The 18,592-nt window shown below is 47.0% G+C and overlaps 5 protein-coding genes across 6 annotated transcripts; 3 read left to right on the top strand and 2 right to left on the bottom strand.

The window, feature by feature from the left end:
- Window positions 1–80: 80 nt before the first annotated feature.
- On the top strand, window positions 81–1,053 carry E1B28_001973 (uncharacterized protein). 2 transcript variants are annotated; one of them, XM_043147953.1, is made up of 5 exons: window positions 81–133; window positions 188–413; window positions 474–607; window positions 672–798; window positions 856–1,053. In XM_043147953.1, exons 2-5 carry the CDS (start codon window positions 330–332, stop codon window positions 925–927), a joined length of 417 nt encoding a protein of 138 aa, XP_043016667.1. In that variant the 5' UTR covers window positions 81–133; window positions 188–329; the 3' UTR covers window positions 928–1,053. The 2 variants fall into 2 exon arrangements, with proteins under 2 accessions (XP_043016667.1, XP_043016666.1); XM_043147952.1 differs by having other exon boundaries at window positions 81–413.
- Window positions 1,054–1,932: 879 nt separating this feature from the next.
- E1B28_001972 (uncharacterized protein) lies at window positions 1,933–2,627 on the bottom strand (the record flags this gene model as incomplete). The annotated part of the gene is made up of 4 exons (XM_043147951.1): window positions 1,933–2,028; window positions 2,090–2,246; window positions 2,309–2,451; window positions 2,511–2,627. The coding sequence occupies 4 exons, from the start codon at window positions 2,625–2,627 to the stop codon at window positions 1,933–1,935; spliced, it is 513 nt and encodes a 170-aa protein (XP_043016665.1).
- Window positions 2,628–9,060: 6,433 nt separating this feature from the next.
- On the top strand, window positions 9,061–9,815 carry E1B28_001971 (uncharacterized protein). The gene is made up of 4 exons (XM_043147950.1): window positions 9,061–9,149; window positions 9,217–9,365; window positions 9,422–9,487; window positions 9,558–9,815. Exons 1-4 carry the CDS (start codon window positions 9,101–9,103, stop codon window positions 9,693–9,695), a joined length of 402 nt encoding a protein of 133 aa, XP_043016664.1. The 5' UTR covers window positions 9,061–9,100; the 3' UTR covers window positions 9,696–9,815.
- On the bottom strand, window positions 9,808–14,461 carry E1B28_001970 (uncharacterized protein). The gene is made up of 22 exons (XM_043147949.1): window positions 14,416–14,461; window positions 14,292–14,363; window positions 14,165–14,236; window positions 14,001–14,111; window positions 13,873–13,947; window positions 13,748–13,824; window positions 13,568–13,686; window positions 13,417–13,514; window positions 12,742–13,360; window positions 12,544–12,686; window positions 12,266–12,482; window positions 12,040–12,208; window positions 11,807–11,988; window positions 11,672–11,741; window positions 11,459–11,618; window positions 11,245–11,399; window positions 11,122–11,188; window positions 10,968–11,073; window positions 10,797–10,914; window positions 10,640–10,743; window positions 10,187–10,587; window positions 9,808–10,137 (listed from the first exon to the last, which is right to left on the bottom strand). Exons 1-22 carry the CDS (start codon window positions 14,419–14,421, stop codon window positions 10,024–10,026), a joined length of 3,255 nt encoding a protein of 1,084 aa, XP_043016663.1. The 5' UTR covers window positions 14,422–14,461; the 3' UTR covers window positions 9,808–10,023.
- Window positions 14,462–14,800: 339 nt separating this feature from the next.
- E1B28_001969 (uncharacterized protein) lies at window positions 14,801–17,478 on the top strand. Its single transcript, XM_043147948.1, has 11 exons — window positions 14,801–14,912; window positions 14,980–15,337; window positions 15,396–15,490; window positions 15,547–15,697; window positions 15,758–16,072; window positions 16,135–16,293; window positions 16,359–16,457; window positions 16,508–16,687; window positions 16,744–16,812; window positions 16,868–17,119; window positions 17,181–17,478. The coding sequence occupies exons 2-11, from the start codon at window positions 15,224–15,226 to the stop codon at window positions 17,442–17,444; spliced, it is 1,698 nt and encodes a 565-aa protein (XP_043016662.1). The 5' UTR covers window positions 14,801–14,912; window positions 14,980–15,223; the 3' UTR covers window positions 17,445–17,478.
- The last annotated feature ends 1,114 nt before the right edge of the window (window positions 17,479–18,592 follow it).

Raw genomic sequence — 18,592 nt, 5'->3', positions numbered from 1 at the left:
AGTCACCGGCAAGACATCTACAACTCTCCAATTCTATCGTCGGTAGAGGGAGCCGAATCTGATACCCAAGGCGCTAAACTCGTAAACATATATAACACCTTAGGTTGACGGATGGAGAGGCCAAGAACTACAGGTCTCCTTCAAGAGTTTTTTTCAACCGTATACTTACTCAAATGTTCGCGAACAGGCAGTCTCACCCAGGGAATGGACGACAAGAAGGACTTGGGGGCGACGAGCTGACCCGACAGCAACTTGCAGACGCTCGTCCTTTGCACCGAGATTTAGTCAGTGGACTCACGTCCGCGACTCGGAATGGCGATGTATTCCGTATGAACCTTATTGGAGGTGCTCTAGGGGCACTCGCCAAAGCAAGGGTCTTCGAATCGCTGAGCGAAGGTACTGGATTAGCGGAGGTAAGGATCTCATCTTCATTACCTCGCTTGAAATCCCGCTGACCTGGTCTGCACCAACAGGAACAAGGAGTCGCACTGCTCCTATGCGATGCAGTTTATATCTTCGAGCGCGCTTGCGCTACAGAAAGCCCTTCGCAAGATCCCTTGGCAATAATGATTCGGAACAGGACGAGGGGCGAAGATTTGGCGAAAATGTATTTCTTTTTCCCTCCCGTTGAACTATGTCAGACGTTCGCTGACTTTTTGCTCTTCCTTCAGTGTGATTGACAGTGGCCTGAGCTATCTCGTCAACCCGAGTCCGTTCGGGCTTCGACACCCTCGTCAAACGCCCTACACGTACTTCCATTCACAGTTGAAGAAAGCGCTTTATAGAGCACAAATTGAGGTGGGTAAACTAAACAGATTCTTCAAGACCGGCTTATGCTAACCAGAAGATTTCCAGCCTCCTGAGGATATCCGTGTAGCAGCGAGAGAGCTACTAAGCGGAAGTTTTCGGCACACGCCCCGAGTGTAGAAGTTTATCGTGCCCGTTTTTGATCGATTATCATATATCTCAACATGAATTGGAGGCCCGATGCCAGAACCAGCTTAAAGTACTGTATGTAGGGTACTGTCAGTGCGTATGTAATTAATCCATCCCTTTTTTTTTTGTGGGGCGTTTGGGGTGATGTGAGTCGGCATATTCATAAAGCCCTTCAGGTTCCGAGGAACCGGACTCGACCCCTGGTTTATGAATACCCGTACCATAGGGCGAGTACAGAGACCTCACGCAAATCATATGGGATATTGTAGCCACCTGGAGGAACGCCTTACGGCCATACACGTTCTCGGTGTGTTCGTGTGGGGCTCAGGTAGCGCCTCCAAGTACTTTGGACGACAAGGACTTTTTCCCATATCGTTTTCGGTTTGTAAGGAGGATATCGGTCTTTTGCCGGTTTTCCTTGTGTATAGCCATTTACTCGTGGTTTAGGCTTGATTACTCTAGTTTCTCAATTTCCAAATGAGGTGTGCTGATTCTGATATTATTAGTATTTGGAAAATTCTGGAGTCGCCGGAGTTGAACGTGGCTTCTTTCATTTCATCACTCATTCACGGTGTTGAAGAGTCGGTATTCCCGCATGCAAGTATTCGATCTCTGGTCACTTTCCCCCTCTTTTGGTCTAAGTTTCTTTTGCTCAATTCCAGATTTCTTTCTGGTCTACTTCCTTGCATTTGGGGAGGATATGTCGTATCAAGTCCGTTTTTCCACACGTGTGGCGCATGGCACTGTTCTTCCAGTATTTCCAATCCATCCCTTTATTTGCTTCGCATCGTTGCGTCTCGAGTTCGCCTCATGGTTGTCCTCATCTCTGTGGGACTGTCCTGTGGTCTCGCGTCTATATCCGCCCTCAACATCAGGAACATATCGTTAACTTATATATGCATGTTTATGGGGTCATTTCATCTAGTTTATCTTCATACTTTGCTAAAGCGAGAGATTTCAATAAAGATTGTTTCGTGGATCTGGATCATTGAAACCTCAACGGATCTTCTGTGCGCACTCTACTCGGATTGGTGCTTGAGCTTGAACTTTTGTCTCCTCTATGTTTCTCTGCGTGTTAAACATCTTCTGATCCTAATAACACGAGTGCGAGGCAGTTGACAAACACTTTAACTACGAAACTTGAAGCACCCACCTCCGGCCAAAAATCATGAATAATCATAGCTTTCAGGATATTTTGGAGTTTCTGTATCTTGTTCGACTCCCAGAAACCGATGCGTTCAACGAGCGTAGCTGAAAGACGCCCTCGAGAAGCGATTCGATTGCTCAGTAACCGGATATCATCTAGCGTTCTGACGAATCAGAAATCCGGTGTGAGGACATTTACATCCAGTTTCATGAAACGGTCACTTACTCTGTAAGTCTAGCCAGCTTAGCACCAAGAGACTGTCTCTCCGGATAACAATCTTGGTCGCTTTGTGAAAAATATTTGGTGTAAAAGTTCGCAGAGTATACGGTTTCACAAGAGGTTACGACCAGAGGACGTATTCTTGATATCTGAACGATTATGAGTACGGTGTCTCCCCAGTCGAATGAGAGGAAGACGGGGGCCATACAGATCGATATCCAGAGATTTCTAGTGCCATGTCTGCAATTGTTGAAAGGATATCGTCTTTTCCTTCACGAATGAGATTGAGAGTCGTGAGTATTGAAAGTTGAAACTCGGGACACATTGCTGAGTTAGCCATCCAGGTTTTACCGCGTCGATAGGATGGTTCCAGTGGGGGTATAAGAAGTATCTGCCTCACCTATAAAGCGTGGCAATTTAGATGAAGCACCATAGCCGCCGCATGTGACCTGGACAAGCCTTCTGAGTTCGGATTTTCAGCGATTTTCATGGCGTCTCCTAGAACGCTAATCGAAGATGTTTGACGGACAGCATTCCCCCACGATCTGACTATCTGAGAACGTGTATTATTATGAGCTTTATTGTTGTCAAAGGTGTTGGCGGCGGCTGTTGAACACAGGACTAAATTCGTACACAAGAATGCGGATTTCGGTGATGGGCCCAGTTCATTAGAGAACACATGGCGCCGCCACGACCACATAGACCAGTGTATTAGACTTACGTGTGAGAGATGGAGGGCGGCGTCAGTGGCGATAGTTAAAAGCCCGAAGAATTCAATGCAGCCTGTGCTCCAATCGCAGACCCATCACCACGTGTTCCTCGAACAACACTCTTCAATGATGAGTCGATAAGTCATGGCAGCTGATGCGGATCTTCGGGAGAGGATGAATTTCACGGCACGGTTGCAGACTAAACGCTGGAGGAATTGAATTGGAGAACATTGACAACTTGAGAGCTTTCCTGAGCAAACACATTAGCCGCATTTGGTTGGATTAGCTGTTTCGTACGCGCCTACACAGCACGGTCCGCGAACTAAACGCTCAGGGAGGAATTGAACTGCAGAATGTTGTGAGCCTTCCTGAACAAACATCACCCCCCTCTCGGTTGAGGTTGCTGTTTCGTACGCGCCTAAGCTATACATACCCTGTCAGCTTTCTTGGAACCGGCGCAGCCGGAACTGAGTTTACAGCTGGCACACGGTAAACTCATTAGTCTTCTATACTGGCCCTTAGAAGTCTGATAAACATACGCCTTATCGCCAGTCATTGAAGAAACACCGCGTCTCGCCATGTAGCTACGGTCGACTCTTCTCGAGAGGGCCTCTTGGATATGAGTACAGGCGCAAACTTCCGCGCTCCGGGACCATGGTGGATTTTGATTTGTTCACCATAAAAAGTAGCAGCCACAAAGTGTCTACATCAGAGTAATGCTTCAATAAGTCGTGTCACAACTGGTAAGCAAACACTCAAGCACCGCAGAAACCCGTATGTGGGTTTGGCCATTGGTCATGAGGAAGTACTTCGTGCTATGTGGACCGGTGGGGGGTTGCTAGCGTGTATGAGTCCGAGGACGCGAGATAATGGAAGTTTCTTCTTCACAACTTCTTGGTATCAACTCTCTGGTAAAAAGGGACTTGTTCTGGTCGCAGTAAATCAAATATAATTTCGAAGGGAAACGAACAGGACGATTTTGCCCCTTACGAAGCGTAGGTTCTTTACTGTAAGGGTACAAAACATTTTCAGGCATTATGCGAACTACGAAGGCGAGCTGTCAGTAAATTACAAATGAGTAATGAGCAACACGCATCTGGCATTTCATGGATTGTTGCTAAGAGGTGCTGTTGACCCTCTTCTCCTCAGTCCTTCTACGTCTCGTCATTTCCGACATTCATTTGTCCACCTGCAAAGCTTCAAGTGTCACCGCCACCAATGTGTCCTCAGAATTCCTCGTCATCCCCGTCGTATCGACAACGGCCCTATCACTTGCGGGTCAAAAACGTTAGCAACGACCCCCCGAATGAGTATGAGTGTAAGAAAATGAAAACCACCCGTACATGGATCTCCCCAAATGGGTGCACCTGTTACTGTGCGCAAATCTGTATTGATAGATTGGCAAAAGTAAGACATTTCAGTAAACGCGTTGAGAGTGGTATAAAGGGAGCCTTGAATAAAAAGGGATGTAATTCGCACAGCGGACGGAAATATCAGCACGTGATGGTCAATAGACCGATCTCCTTACACCTTGCTTGAAAGGCACTGCAATGTATTCCAACCTGCCTTCCCCCATTCATCGTACGTTTTGGAAAGTACTCGGAATCCTGAGCTCCGGTCCCTGGGTTAGATATTTTTTCTCTGGCGGGTCGCGCTGTTCCCAAGTATCCGTTTAAATCGTCATGAGGTCTGAATAGGTCGATATTTGATCTTTCATCGCGGGTACGTTCTATATACAGCTGTCCGAAATATGTTGCAACGTACTTGACGTGTCATTTTAATCTAGTTGTTGAGAGGCTATACCGATTGTCGTTCTAACAACACACACCTTTAAAACATAGTGCCGTTCGTATAAGGGGAATTGGTGCATTCGACCTACTGATAATCCTCATCCTCACCATCTCACGTACCCGCCAAACGCAATGAGTGCCTTGTTGTCCCCGACTTATAGCTACGGCGCCCTTCTCATTGGTGGTTTCATAGCCTTCATGTGAGTAGCTAATCATCATCGAATTTTGGAACCTGACGGATCTTCCAGGTTTAGTGGTGTTGTATGTGTACTAGTACAATGTATCGTTTACTTCAAGTTATATCCCAAGGATTCTTGGAGGACAAGGACGATGGTAAATTCGATGCTGGGTTTAAACTGTTGCTTTCTAACGATAACCAATATGCGCCGAAAGGTATCGTCTGTATGGTAAGTGCTGACCATACTCGCCTCCGCAATTGCAACTAACCTTCGTTATGATTGCAACTGGGGCCAGGCTCTTGGATCTGGTACACTCGAGCTGTACAGCTGTATCTCTTGTGTTCTATTTCGTGACTTTCTTTGGCAACACGTCCATCATCGATTACATACCATGGTTCGTCGCACTCCCTGTTTGCCACATTGTAACGATTCATTATCTCCTTCTAGGAGTATTGCAGTGAGCGCGATATTTCGTTGAGCTATTTTCACTGACGACTGGGCTCTACCGTTCTGAAAGCTCTCCGTCGGGGTCACTGTATGTCCAAATTTGCGCATGTGCTTGCTATTGTTGATAAGTTAAAATATCAGGCAGCGCAAACATTTATTGCGCACTGGTAAGAGATTCGGTGCTATCTTAACCGGAATTGCCTAACTTCAGCACAATCAAGCAGTTTCTTCGCTCACAAGATCTGGAAATGCGAGTAGTTAGAAAGTTGCAGGAATCACGCATCGATCTCATATGTTTATTGCAGCAAGCGATCATAATTATTGCTTTACGATACCAATCGTGAGTTGGAGGTGTGAACCCACCCAACGCTCATATTCACGCTCTAAATCCAGGTCTTACTTGCGGCCACGCGACTGAGTGCGTATCGTATCTTCACTAGTACTTCACTCCTATTCTTCACTTTTCGAGGTGCTTGTGCTTGATGTAGTCGCAGGGTCCAGTAAGTTCCTCTTTCCAATTTCAAGATCAGTCGGTATGGTCGCTGACGCCCAATGATTCAGTTACTACTTCCGAAATGTGAGCCCCTCACCGAAACTCCCATTTCGTTAGAGCATTGAGCACAGTCGACTATTAATCATTTAGGCTCAAACTAGAACGCTACTCAGCCTTTAATCAAAAAACTTTTTACGGTTCGGAGGTGTATCGATATTGATCCTGCCCGCGGTTACTCTGTTGATTCGCCGTATTAATAACTGGGCCAGGGAACGGCAACCCTTATGGGGCTTAATTGGCGATGATGATTCTAGGACTCCCACGTAAGTAAAGTGACGGCAAACGTGCCACGCTGATCCCGGTATAGATAAAAAAATGCTATGGACATTCCAGGCCGCAAGTGCTCCATATTTGCTACCTACTTACATAACCTCTCGCGACTCCCTGCCCCATTTTTCTGCTCTTCTACCTATGGACAATTCGGACTTGTTGTGAGTGGCTCATACCTCTGAGTGTAAAAACTTCCTGCCACTCAATCATCATCTCAGGCTATGTCCTTTCTGCCCCGACTCCTACCTCCGTAAAGACGAGGAGAACCACCTATTCACCCACAAAGGGGGGACCTTATGGAGCCAACCTATGGTCATTTCTGGTGCGCTTGTCTCCGTTTTACAGAGTTCCTACACTAAAGAGCCTTCGTAGGCTTGACCTTTCTGGTTTCTATCCGTCCCTCCTCTGACCACTACCAATGTTGCCTCTGTCACCATACCGCCATTCTTCCCGTTCTTTTTAAACATTTCCGTTCGAAGCATGTTCGTGAACACCCATAACTTCTACTCGTTCTTGGAATGACTTATCCCCCTTCCAGTCCAACACCGTCGACAAAATAATCCAACACAGAAAGCGGGCGCAGTCCAATCAATTGCGACTGTTCTGCCCTCGACCGGTACGCCCGATCAACGTGGAGCGACTAGGGTCTTTTGGAGTTTCCTTACCCTGAAATACCTTGGACTCCGATTTCCATTTAGAATTTGTATCAGAACCATTCCATTTGTCGCCACCTGTCAATCCCACTTATTGGGTCAAGTTAGACTGACCGTTGCAGGTAACACCCCCCCTAATTAGATATGATTGGACTGTTTTCCACTGGTGGCGTTAATTTTCGTTAATATAATAATTTTTAACGCCTCCAACTGCCTAAAAAGTGATATTCTGGAGAGGCGAGAAGCGGACATACGTCACCCAACCGTCGTCATCACGCTCGACGTTCCCGACGCATCAAGAGGGCTTGCCGTCGTCGTCTCCGATAGCGAGATCATATCTCCCCTGGATATACCTCAAATTTTCAGAAATAGATCATAGATTATGGCGGATATGTATATACACGACTATGTCTAACCAATGCCCAAGCGCCAGTGCTGCCTCTCTAATATCTATAGTATAAGGTATTACTTGGGTAGTACAAGGTCAAAGTCAACCTGCCACGTATTTCCAGAAACAACAGCCGCCTCCTTTACAACGGTTTCTCAGACTGAGGGTGTTGAAGGTAAACCTAACGATATCAAAGGGAAATATAATCACGATAGGATAGGGATGTCGATGAAGTGTGGAATCAATGTGGAATACAAAATGGTACGAAGGAAGTGATCGATTTCGATGCGCTTGCCACTAATTTCTAAACTAGGTCATAACAATTTACCAACCTCTACAGCCTCGAGGAAGTGCCGCCGCTGAGCATGAGGTGTTTGGGAGGTCACTGGGGGACCCAGCCTGAGTCACCTCGGCGTAGTAGGTTATAATGCTTGTATAATGCAGTAATCCGGGGCTGCCGCTACAAGTTAAGTAGATGTTTTGTCCTGCCAAATCTTATTTCAATAGAAGGATATTGTTGATTACTCATTGTTCCTTGTGAACACAGGCCACCTAGTTAATGTAATATATACAGGATTTTTTTCCGAATTTTTTGAGGTATATCCGGGGGAGATATGATCTCGCTATCGGAGACGACGACGGCAAGCCCTCTTGATGCGTCGGGAACGTCGAGCGTGATGACGACGGTTGGGTGACGTATGTCCGCTTCTCGCCTCTCCAGAATATCACCTTTTAGGCAGTTGGAGGCGTTAAAAATTATTATATTAACGAAAATTAACGCCACCAGTGGAAAACAGTCCAATCATATCTAATTAGGGGGGGTGTTACCTGCAACGGTCGGTCTAACTTGACCCAATAAGTGGGATTGACAGGTGTTTGTCGCACTTCCCGAACCAAAACCTTGCGCGTGTACCTGAACTGTTCATCAGGACCGCTAAACAACGGTTTTCAAGCCCACCTACTCACATCAGCCAGCCAGGAAGCTTCTTATAGTTGTTCAAAGTTAAACGTTACAGTCCTGGCATCAATAAAGAATATGCTACTGAAGCAAACTACAACGACGGTTATCAGCCGGATGTTTACGCTGAATATGGTGAATAAAAACACGTACCAATTTACTGTGCATCCTGTGTCGATATGTGGGTCGTATTCACCTGTTTTCTTCGCTTTAACCCCCGCCAAATGTCCTCCCTTGCCGTCCACCGGTTGAAGGGCGCTGGCCTCAAGGTACCATCGCCAGCTGCACCCAAGAATTCTGGTCGTCAAGCTTGTTGCTATCGTTCGTTATATCTTCCAATTCTTGCCGTTGCTTGCCACATATACACTTTGCTGACATACCTAGAAAGATTATGCAGTGTAAGTGAAGAATCAGAGCATTATATCGCACTCAAAATACCTCAATGGGCTAGAGTTGTGTTACGGTTCCTTTGCTTCAGTGAAAGTCATCGTACGCTTGCCAGTCGTATTTGCCACCCTTCCAAGTTCCTATGTTCGTTCACTGTACTTTGACGTAGTTACGCCAGCGTCGTGAATCACAGATCGCTGCAGATAGCAATGAGTGTGGGGTACGAGAACAGTGAGACGATTAGATACCGATTTACATGCACGAGATCTCCTTTTCGCTTTACTTCTTGTGATTAACGGGCTTTTGACTTGGTAATGCGGTGATACACCGTGCGTTCGTTATCCTTGCGCACTGATCATTCTTCTGTGTCATAGTATCGCAGCCACCGCGTCCCTGATATGTGTAAGTCTTTTGTGCTTTATCATTGGCGCCCATCTCATATAACTTTAAAAAGTGGCTCACCATGCGGTTCAACCTTATATTCCTTGGACTTCACTTCATTATCGGGAAGCGTGAGTCTCGAAGTCGATTCACTTCGCACTATCTTCATCCGCTCATCGGTTCGTCTAACATCTTCAGTTTACACGAACTCATTACTCGCTTCTCTAAACACGCGAAAAGAGTTGCGGAAGATGGGGCCTCGAATCAGTCCATGGAGCGACATGTCGTTGCCAATGCTATCTTTCTATGATCTCCCGGCCCCAGTGCCTCCCCGGAATCATCTCTTGGTGAGAGGAGTTTTCATGTTCGCGATCCTAGAGACCAACCTGACATTCCAAAAAAGAACCCCCAAGTTGAGGTGTCATATACCAGTAATAACAGGTCCTCAATGTACAAGTCCAGAACGCTGGTATGGTGCCACTCGGCGTTTCGTGCTCAACTTCTTCCTGGCAGCTCCGTCTGATGGTTTGAATTTCTAGCCTCTCGAAGTGAATGTTCGCCAGGTAGTCGAGAGGACTTCCGAAGATCTGGTGCGCGATGACGATTTGATGATATTGCCGCGCCGTGCACCTACGGTTCTCAGGTGGCAGCAGAGGCGCCGTCCTTCCGACTTGTGACTTCAATGTGCCAATACATGCCTCACCACTTGCGTTAAATTCCCGATACATACACTAGCATATCCTAAGTAATACCGGGCCTCGGGCTCCTCTTGTCTTTATCTACACAGATACATGGAATTGGAAGAATTAGTCAACTATTTGTCGTAGGTATACGTAATGGATTTCGACTGAAGGAAAGTACTGTGTATATACATCTATTTCCACCCAACGTCTCTAGCGTGATGCGTTTTTATAATGATAATACAGATTGTGGGATATAGGATAAATTACAGTCCATAGTCCACCGACTCGGCCAAACGCCCCACAAAAGCTACAATTCGTTCATCTATGCCTTCTTCTTTTTCGTTGGCCGTTTAGCAGACGTTGCAGAAGTATTACTAGGTGTCGAGGGTCGTGATTCCTTCTTTTCTTTCTCCTTGATCTCTTCGATGCCACGTTTCTGGGAACGGTGTCAGAGCGAACACCATTTATCGAGGCGGAGTACATACCTTGGCCTTGGAAGCACCCTTTGCCTTAATCTCCTCCTGTTGCTTCGCTTCAGCCTCCTTCTCAATCATGCTCAACAACGTATTACACCGCCTCTGCAACTCCTGCGGTGACCTGCTTTTGAAAAACCAGTCGAATCGGAACACCGGGAATTCCGTGATATCCTTCTTTATCCTCTCATAAACATCGTCTGCCTGCATTCCATAGTGAAAAAGTCGACACAACAGATATCTGTCCTCTTCTTCGCTGTACACCTTGCCCTTCGTTGTAGGGTAGTTGAGCTCCAGCTCTTGCATCGGGTATTTGACAGACCCGATCTTTTGCTCGAGGAGGTACTCGAGATTGTCGCGTTTGTTTCGCTTCGCTTCTCCTTCGGCAATTCTGGCTTCGATCCTTGGATATTCTGAAGGTATGTGAGCAACCTATCGAAAGTCAAACAGAAGGGTATGGCTTACCCGCGAGAGTCTTCCACTTCTTACTGAAAGTAGCATAGTACCTCCCGACTTCCTCAGGAGACTTGTCTTGAATATCAGCCGCATACGTTTCCATAGATTGTCCCCTACGACATGATCAGTCTTCAGACTGAGACCACCATATGAGTGCAACGCTCACCATCCGTACGCTTCCAGCCCCTTGACGAGTTGTTGGAAATCACGTCGACTCCAATCTGCGAAACCTTCCTCAATATAAGCCTCCTTCTGTGCGGCTTCCTTTTCGGTGAGCGGTTCAGCTGAGGGGAAATTTTTCAGTATCCTGGTTCAACATGGCCACGCGTAACCATACCAGTATCGATGAACTCCTGAGCAGCTACCCGTTCTGCCTCTAGCGATTCTGGTGTATCCTCTGGGCCCGCGGGTTCGCGTATAGTCGCCGGAATTCCGTTAAGTCTCTGTGCAAACGATCAGCGACTTCCACTCGTTATGAGAGGTTGACAAACCTTATGCACAGCCAACTCCCGCTCCTGCAATGCTGCAAGTGCTGGAGGGAAAAACTGGAAGTCTTGGCTGAATGAAGATCTTCGTCAGATTTAGTGTTGTAAGTCGCTAACAATATCACACACATAGCAATCTGCTTCGGCGCTTTCGGAACCTTAGGTCCCTTTTCCACCTTGGAAGGACCGGCTCGTAACGTGTCCTTGAAGTAGTTGTCCACTGAGTAGTTGGATTTGCGCTCTCGCTTGGACAGGGACAAAAGGTTGAGATTGAGTGGTTTTTTCTGAATGAACGTTGTAAGCTGTTGGCTCGCCGTTGAAAACAATAAGAACCGTGACTTACTCCCGCTCTGAAATCCTCCCCTTCCCATTGCTGCACAGATGCATCAGACTTGAAGTTATTCAAATCTTCGAAATTGAGCTCCTGGTACTTGCTGTTCAGCTCATTGGTGCGCTCTTCACCACGCGCAATGATGGCGTCGATATCATCGTTGATCAGCATTCTGTGGAAGTAGCGTGAGAAATAACTTTTGAAGAACGACGTCCAGTAACCTACTCCTCGGAAGCATTGATAATCTTCTCAGCTCCATGTGCAATCATATCCAACAACTCTTCCTTGTTCGCAGCTAAAGAAGTAACCAGCACCATTGAAATCTTCCTCCACGGACAGAGCAAAAACAGCAAACCATACCTTTCGATTGCTGCGTCCTTCCCTGTTGGATGACCAACTGATCCAACCTCAACTTCTGAGCAGCTCTCTCCAACATGCGTTCTTCGACACTGCCCTCGGTGATAAACCGGAAGACATACACCTGTTTGGTCTGCCCGATACGATGAGCCCGATCCATGGCCTGCAGATCTGCTTGTGGGTTCCTAGAAACTGACGTTGGCCATCAAGTTCAGACGGAAACACGAAAAACACACCAGTCGCTATCATAAAGTACAACAACGTCGGCTGTGGTCAGATTGATTCCCAGTCCTCCCGCCCGTGTCGTAAGGAGGAATATGAACTTTTCGCTACCAGGCTTGTTGTACTCGTCAATGGCAGCTATGCGGTCATCATGAGCAGTTCCACCGTCAATTCGGCAGTACTCTGGGAAGGATTGCCGTCATGAGCAGGCTGCAGGTGAGGGAGAGGGTATCATCTTACTGTAGCCTCGGAATAAGCAATAATCTTCCAGGATGTCCAGTACACGACTCATCTGGCTGAAGATGAGGACGCGAGACCCTTTGGCATTCATAGATTTGAGGAGCCTGTCGAGAATTATCATCTTGCCGGAATTCTCGATGAGGTGCTCGTCCGTTGTATAAGGTGGGCCGGGTTCCGCACCATCGAATAGGTAGGGGTGACATGTAACCTTCCTGAGCTATGAGAGGAAAGTAAGTACAGATAAGGGAGAGGGCAAGGAACCAGGAAAGGCGGCTCACTTGCATGACCATGTTCATAAGGCGAGTCTTGCCTTCTTTCTTCCCAGTCAGGCCATTCACAGCGTCAATGTCCTTCTCAAGAACTGATCTATACCATTTCCTCTGCATCTCGGTGAGCCCAACATAGATGTTGATTTCTTTCTCTGTCGAAAGGTGGGCGATAAGTAGAATGTCATGAGGACGGCGTTGGACGCGTACTGGGAAGTAAGTTCTTCTCGACATCGGATTTCACTCTTCGTAATAAAAAGGGTCGAAGAATCTTATGGAGAGCTTCTACCACTTTCTTACTGTTCTCCTCTTCCTGTTCCGAACCTTCAGCGGAATCCTTGTGCAAGAAACTATCCAAATCCGCGTAGTTTGAGAAAATCTCCGGGCAGATGAAATTAAGGAGCGAAAAGAGTTCTTGGAGGTTGTTCTGGAGTGGGGTTCCAGTGATAAGGAGCCGTCCGCGAGATATGAAGTCTCGAACGACCTGAGAAAGCATCGAGTCGACATTCTTGATTCGGTGGGCTTCATCAATGATGATGTACTCGAAGGAGAACTTCTTGAACGTGCCCTTCTCGATAAGGCATATCTCGTAAGAAGTAATACAGACTTCAAAGTCCTGAGTCATCAGTCGCTCCTGAATGATGGCTTTCCGTTCATCTGCCGTTCCGGTGAGTACAACTGCATTGAATCCTGGCGTCCATTTATCAAACTCTCGACGCCAGTTCTGGAGAGTTGACTTCGGAACGATGATGAGGTGTGGTCCCTTGATTTCCCGGTAGTGTTTTAGGTATGCGAGGAACGATATCGTTTGTAGGGTTTTACCGAGACCCTAGGCAGGCATGTTTTAGACAGGGCTTCTATCTCAGAGCCAGTGGTGTCACGTACCATTTCATCAGCGAGTATACCGTTTAATCCATTATGGTGTAACGACACCATCCAGTTCAGTCCTTGCAGCTGATACCCTCGCATTGTACCGTTGATATCTAAGGATGTGTGCATCAGTGCAATGTTCAATTTTAACTGAAGGATCACGCACAGCTCGGAGATTCCTCAAACACGAACGGCTGATCGTTTCCGTCTACTGCTGCCTCTCCATCTTTTAACAGCTCCTCATCTTCCTCCTTTTCCGATTTCCGATGCCGGGCGTTGTTGTCACTGGAAATGGAACGAGGTTAGCATCCTATCATCCTCGAGGACGGCTTTGAAATGAGCGTACACAGCCTTCTTCCTCCCTCTTCCCTTAGGTTTAGGTTGCGCATCTAGAAGTGCAGCATACTCTGGATCCTTTGCTCGCTGTTCCGCAAATTAGTCACCGTTCAACGCAAGTCGGATCTTCCTCACTTTGATGTCAACAAAATGTTTGAAAAGTTCTGTTTGTCCCAGCAGATACGAATATCTTTTCACCGCGTCTGCAATCTTGCAACGCGTCGCGTGAGGACTGTTTTAGCGCAACAAAGGGAAGAACGCACCTTGGCCTTATCCATTTCTTGACGTCTCAACTGCAACTGCCCTTCCGCTTCTTTCCTCTTCTCCTTATTGTGTTTCCTTTTCGCGTTCGATTGACCTTTCGACGATGATACCTACGGTCTGGTCTCAGAGACGTCTGACACCACAAAGATTGAACGCGACGTACCCTTTCATCGCCAACCAACTCGTCTTCTTCCATATCGTCAAGCTCGCTCTCTCCATCAGCGCCTTCACTTGGCTATGAGGATAAGTCATGCTCAGTAAAGTCTCTGACAGGATAGCTGTGTGTTTACCTGGCGAGAGACAATATTGCTTGGTACGACATCGCTTAGAATGTCTTCTTCCGGCGCTAAGGTCGTAAAATTCTGTGGTTAAGAATTTAGTGACGTATATGAAGAGAATAAAGAAATAACAGACACTCATGCTCAGTCGAGACGGATATGAGGGGGGAAACAGAGAAGCGTGACCATAATAACGTGACATAACGCGCCTCGACGAAAAAAATCGGCAGTTCTGCCGCTTGATCCACGGATTCCTCCGGACATTTTTACCAAATGCCGTTAAGCCTGAAGTCCGAAAGTAGCCACGATCACGCCCTTCGCCCATCATCGACATCACCGCATCCTGCCATGCGTGAGGCGTGTAATTCGTGCTTTGAGCCTCGCTTCTTATGTTTGTTTTTTCATGCCTGTTTTACGCACACCTTTGGCATGGAAAACGCGCACAGTGGGAGCAAGTTGAGGCTGTAATCTTCGAAAGTGCCACGAAACTTGTCGTGGAGTCCAGACGGTGAGTCGTGGTTCTTGCAGTACCGATAAAATCCGCTGTTTGATACCTGTGCGATTTGTCTGAGGGTGAGATGCCGGTATCCTACAATTAAATTGGCTACAGTGCTTTTGATACGCGAGGTATCTGTAAGTTCAATTTTCATATCGTTCCAGCAGCTTTACACTTCTGACACGGCGGTACGTGAGGAAGCAGGTGCGGAGAGCAGTTGATCGTATTTGCTGTGGATTCTAGTGGAGATGAAAATCGTCGGCTTGCAGCTAGAAGCTGAGGTATAACTCCAGCCGCAAGTCCGCAGGGCTTATAAACTACCATGACTGCCCCTCATGGAAGCTAACAACACTTATACCCCATACTCTTCTCTTACTTCGAAACATCCCTCTGCTGGCCAAGAGGACGTGTACACTTTATTTCCAGCTCATTCGATTCAGATTCGATTATGGAGGTCTTCAGCAGAGTCCTCGAAGCGTTAGACAAGGCTTCAAAGGATAGATCCGAACCCGAGTCGAATCAAATTGTGACCTTGGCTTTGTCAATTCATAATTTAGGCGAGGTACGTCGCCAGCATGGCAACGCTCTCATTTGTAATTATTACTGAAGAGATCATTTAGGCGGTCCCCGAGATGAGAGGGATAGTCGTTAAATCATGCGAGACAGCGTATCTTGCACTCTCAATGCAACCCGACCGACGTGAAGAACTGCAAAGGTAAGTTCTCGCGTGGTTCTAAATATTACCATTAATCCAAGACATATAATATTTAGGAGGTTGAGCGATATTGAAACGTTTTTGTCGAACGCGCAATCCCGAGGTAGCCGCGTTTCTAAATTATTTGGACGTTGGCTCGATGGCCGCCAACTGAAGAAACACACGAAATTCCTTCACAATTTCATTGTCCAGGACCTGGCTAGACAGGTATTTATCCACAACTTTCAGCAATATCTCCTCAATTAAGGTTACGAATTTTATATTTAGTATCCTCGGAATGGAGTCCCCCAACCATCGCTGAGAAGTTTATCCGACTGGACATCTGACATTGACAATCAAACCCTTGATTCTACGACGCACGAGGCTTCACCTTTCCATTCAAGCTCGGAATCTGCCTCACTCGATTCCTATGATCGATGTCCGTCACCGATACCCATTATCCTTGTGACACCACCATTGGACTCAGACTCCGACTCCGACACGTCAATTAGGAGGGACAACAAGGGCCGGCTACCCTTGACGGCCCTCCTCAAAGATTGTTCGAACAAACAGGCCAAGGAATTGGCGGATGTGGTCCAGTCGGTAAGTTCAATTTTTCATGTTCTAACCATGTGCTTTCATCCACTGACCTCGCTTGTCCGTAGGAAATTCAAACGGCAGACTCTGTAGGTTATCGCAGGGAATGCACAAGACACCTCCGACGTCTTTTTGAAAAATACCGTGTACTGCCAAGTTCATTATTTGTGAACGACGTCGCGAGGCCTGAGGGAAACAACCATCCCGCCTGCGGAGGAGGATTTTCGGTGAATAAAAAACAGCGTTAATTGTTACCTTTGTGATATGCTAATCGAAAGCCTCCTTTAATCAGGACATATATAAAGGCATTAGCGGAGGAAAAGATGTATGCCTCAAAGTTCTTCGTCTTTTCCCATCAGATGATTCTGCTAGAAAGGAGAAGACAGTTAACGTGAGCAGACTCGAGCTTCCTCTGAGGATATTTTTCTGATTGCTCATCAGGAACTATGCAAAGAGGCACTCATATGGACCCAGTTTGATCATCCTAATGTCTTGCCCTTCTTAGGCGTGAACAACGAACTATTTCCTCTTCACGGTTTTTGTATGGTCTCCCCTTGGATGGAGAATGGGGGCATCATCTCTTTCCTTCAGAAGAATACCGGACACGATAGACTAGTCGTGGTGAGTAACCCCAGGATACCTGAACACATGTCGCTCATTCGTATTTCGAACGGCAGTGTCGAGAGATCGCAGCCGGGCTGACCTACCTGCACTCACGCAAAGTTGCACACGGTGATATCAAGCCGGTAGGTCGATAACAAATTTCCATGTCACCTGGGTTAACATCTCAACACCGAACAGCCAAACATTCTCGTCGACGAAGCCGGTCATTGTCGTCTAGCAGATTTCGGCTTGGCAACAACGGTCCACGAAGCGAGTTCTTCCTTCAACCCAACGACTGCGACTGGTAGTCAAAAGGGAACACTCCGTTATATGGCACCGGAAATCATACTCATGTCGGACGACTCGGCGTCACTAGTACCGAATGGTCGAACCTCGAAAATTGATAAATTTGCTGCAGATGTTTACGCATACGCGTGCACCCTTCTTGAAGTACGGCTTCCACTTATTGACAAAAGAAAGTCTAATTAATCATAATACTGGTTGTCTTCAGATAATGACATGCAAACCTCCTTTCCCAACGCTCAACGATGCCGCTGTAATGTTACGCGTCGCAACTTTGAACATTCGACCAGACCGGCCGACAGAAGCTGGGGTTTGGTGCCCGGATAATGTCTGGGGATTGATTGAGAAGTGTTGGGACAGGAAACCGAAACAGCGGCCGATGGCGAAAAACATCTTGAGCTTCCTTGAGCATATAGAGGAGCTTCGGTGTTGCGGAGAACCTTGGGATCAAATTGATTACTGGGGTTCATAATGGCTCGCCAGAACGGTGTTCAGGAAGATTGGGGATCGAACGACGATATCGGGATATGTATCTGACCGCTTTCTTGACTTGACTGATGTGGTGCTAGTACTATATATAGATATGCATAATTAATACTAATACTGTTAGGCGGCTAGTTATCGTTTAACACTATATACTGTTTGGAAGGGTACATAGCATTGAGTACTTGAACACTTGCGCTCAACCGTTCATGATACGTGCGAAATCCACTGGCAACACTTGAGGTAACAGCGTGTACGTATACTTACGTATTGCAGATCTAGATCCTCATGATCAGCCTCAAGGCGATCGTCGCGGGCCGCGCACGCCGCAAGGACTTAGTAGTGTTTGCCCGTTGCCCTGCAAGCTTCACTTCCCGCCAACACCTTTCAATGTCACATCTCGAAGTGCTCTGCGTAAAAAATGAGGGATATATCACAAACTCCTTGCAAATGCGTGGTTTCCGAATTCTTATTCACCCCCAAGCTCTCGCTTCCTCATTGGAAGATTTATAGCCTATTACGGTTTGTCTCTTATAAAGTCAAGATTAATTACGACTTGACATTGAGGTTCAGGACTTTTCCAGGATGGTTGACATTGACCTGGAACACGACTTACCTTTCGGATATGAAGGCTTCTTATGTATTCTATATGAATCATCAATTCAAGATCATAACGGGCCCAGAGAAGTACACAGGTTCAACCTTCGAGCCCGGGGCCTGATGTTATCGAACACGCTGAAGATCGGGTTAACGGGCGACACTTTCGCTGCACAAGTTGCCAAGTTGAGCCTGGTATGAAGTCGTCGGGATGACAGAGACCACCCCCGGGTTTTTGGTCACCTTTACTCAACAAAGGCGGGGTATTACGGGGTTCCTGGGACAAAATGCAAACGCCTTGTTCCCGGATGGGCACAACAGCTTTTGTGAGTCGCCTTGACTTAATTAAGTGTGTGTACCTCATAGAGTAGTCGACAAAGGTGCGACGATCACGGCTCTCACTAGTGGGTATTCGTCAGGGTTACGCTAGTACATCGCCCGTTCTCAGCCCAATGCCGTACCAGCAACAGCCAGGCCAATGGAACTCACCACGAATCTAGTCTACACTCTCCGACCGATCACTGTACTTTATTACCTCTC

This window comes from Marasmius oreades, chromosome 1 (assembly GCF_018924745.1).
Source record: "Marasmius oreades isolate 03SP1 chromosome 1, whole genome shotgun sequence".
NCBI classification, from domain to species: Eukaryota; Fungi; Basidiomycota; class Agaricomycetes; order Agaricales; family Marasmiaceae; genus Marasmius; species Marasmius oreades.
The sequence above is the reverse complement of the archived record's forward strand: the minus strand, read 5'-3'. Positions and strand labels throughout refer to the sequence as shown.

Coding starts and splice junctions, on each gene's coding strand:
- E1B28_001971 (XM_043147950.1), top strand. CDS start 9,101: ATGCGGTTCAACCTTATATTCCTTGGACTTCACTTCATTATCGGGAAG. Junction 9,150..9,216: donor TCACTTCATTATCGGGAAGC/GTGAGTCTCGAA, acceptor TAACATCTTCAG/TTTACACGAACTCATTACTC. Junction 9,488..9,557: donor TGTACAAGTCCAGAACGCTG/GTATGGTGCCAC, acceptor TTGAATTTCTAG/CCTCTCGAAGTGAATGTTCG.
- E1B28_001973 (XM_043147952.1), top strand. CDS start 174: ATGTTCGCGAACAGGCAGTCTCACCCAGGGAATGGACGACAAGAAGGA. Junction 608..671: donor GGCGAAGATTTGGCGAAAAT/GTATTTCTTTTT, acceptor CTCTTCCTTCAG/TGTGATTGACAGTGGCCTGA. Junction 799..855: donor TTTATAGAGCACAAATTGAG/GTGGGTAAACTA, acceptor GAAGATTTCCAG/CCTCCTGAGGATATCCGTGT.
- E1B28_001969 (XM_043147948.1), top strand. CDS start 15,224: ATGGAGGTCTTCAGCAGAGTCCTCGAAGCGTTAGACAAGGCTTCAAAG. Junction 16,294..16,358: donor CCTGCGGAGGAGGATTTTCG/GTGAATAAAAAA, acceptor TCCTTTAATCAG/GACATATATAAAGGCATTAG. Junction 16,458..16,507: donor GAAAGGAGAAGACAGTTAAC/GTGAGCAGACTC, acceptor ATTGCTCATCAG/GAACTATGCAAAGAGGCACT.
- E1B28_001970 (XM_043147949.1), bottom strand. Junction 12,687..12,741: donor CGAGAAGAACTTACTTCCCA/GTACGCGTCCAA, acceptor ACCTTTCGACAG/AGAAAGAAATCAACATCTAT. Junction 12,209..12,265: donor TTGCTTATTCCGAGGCTACA/GTAAGATGATAC, acceptor AATCCTTCCCAG/AGTACTGCCGAATTGACGGT.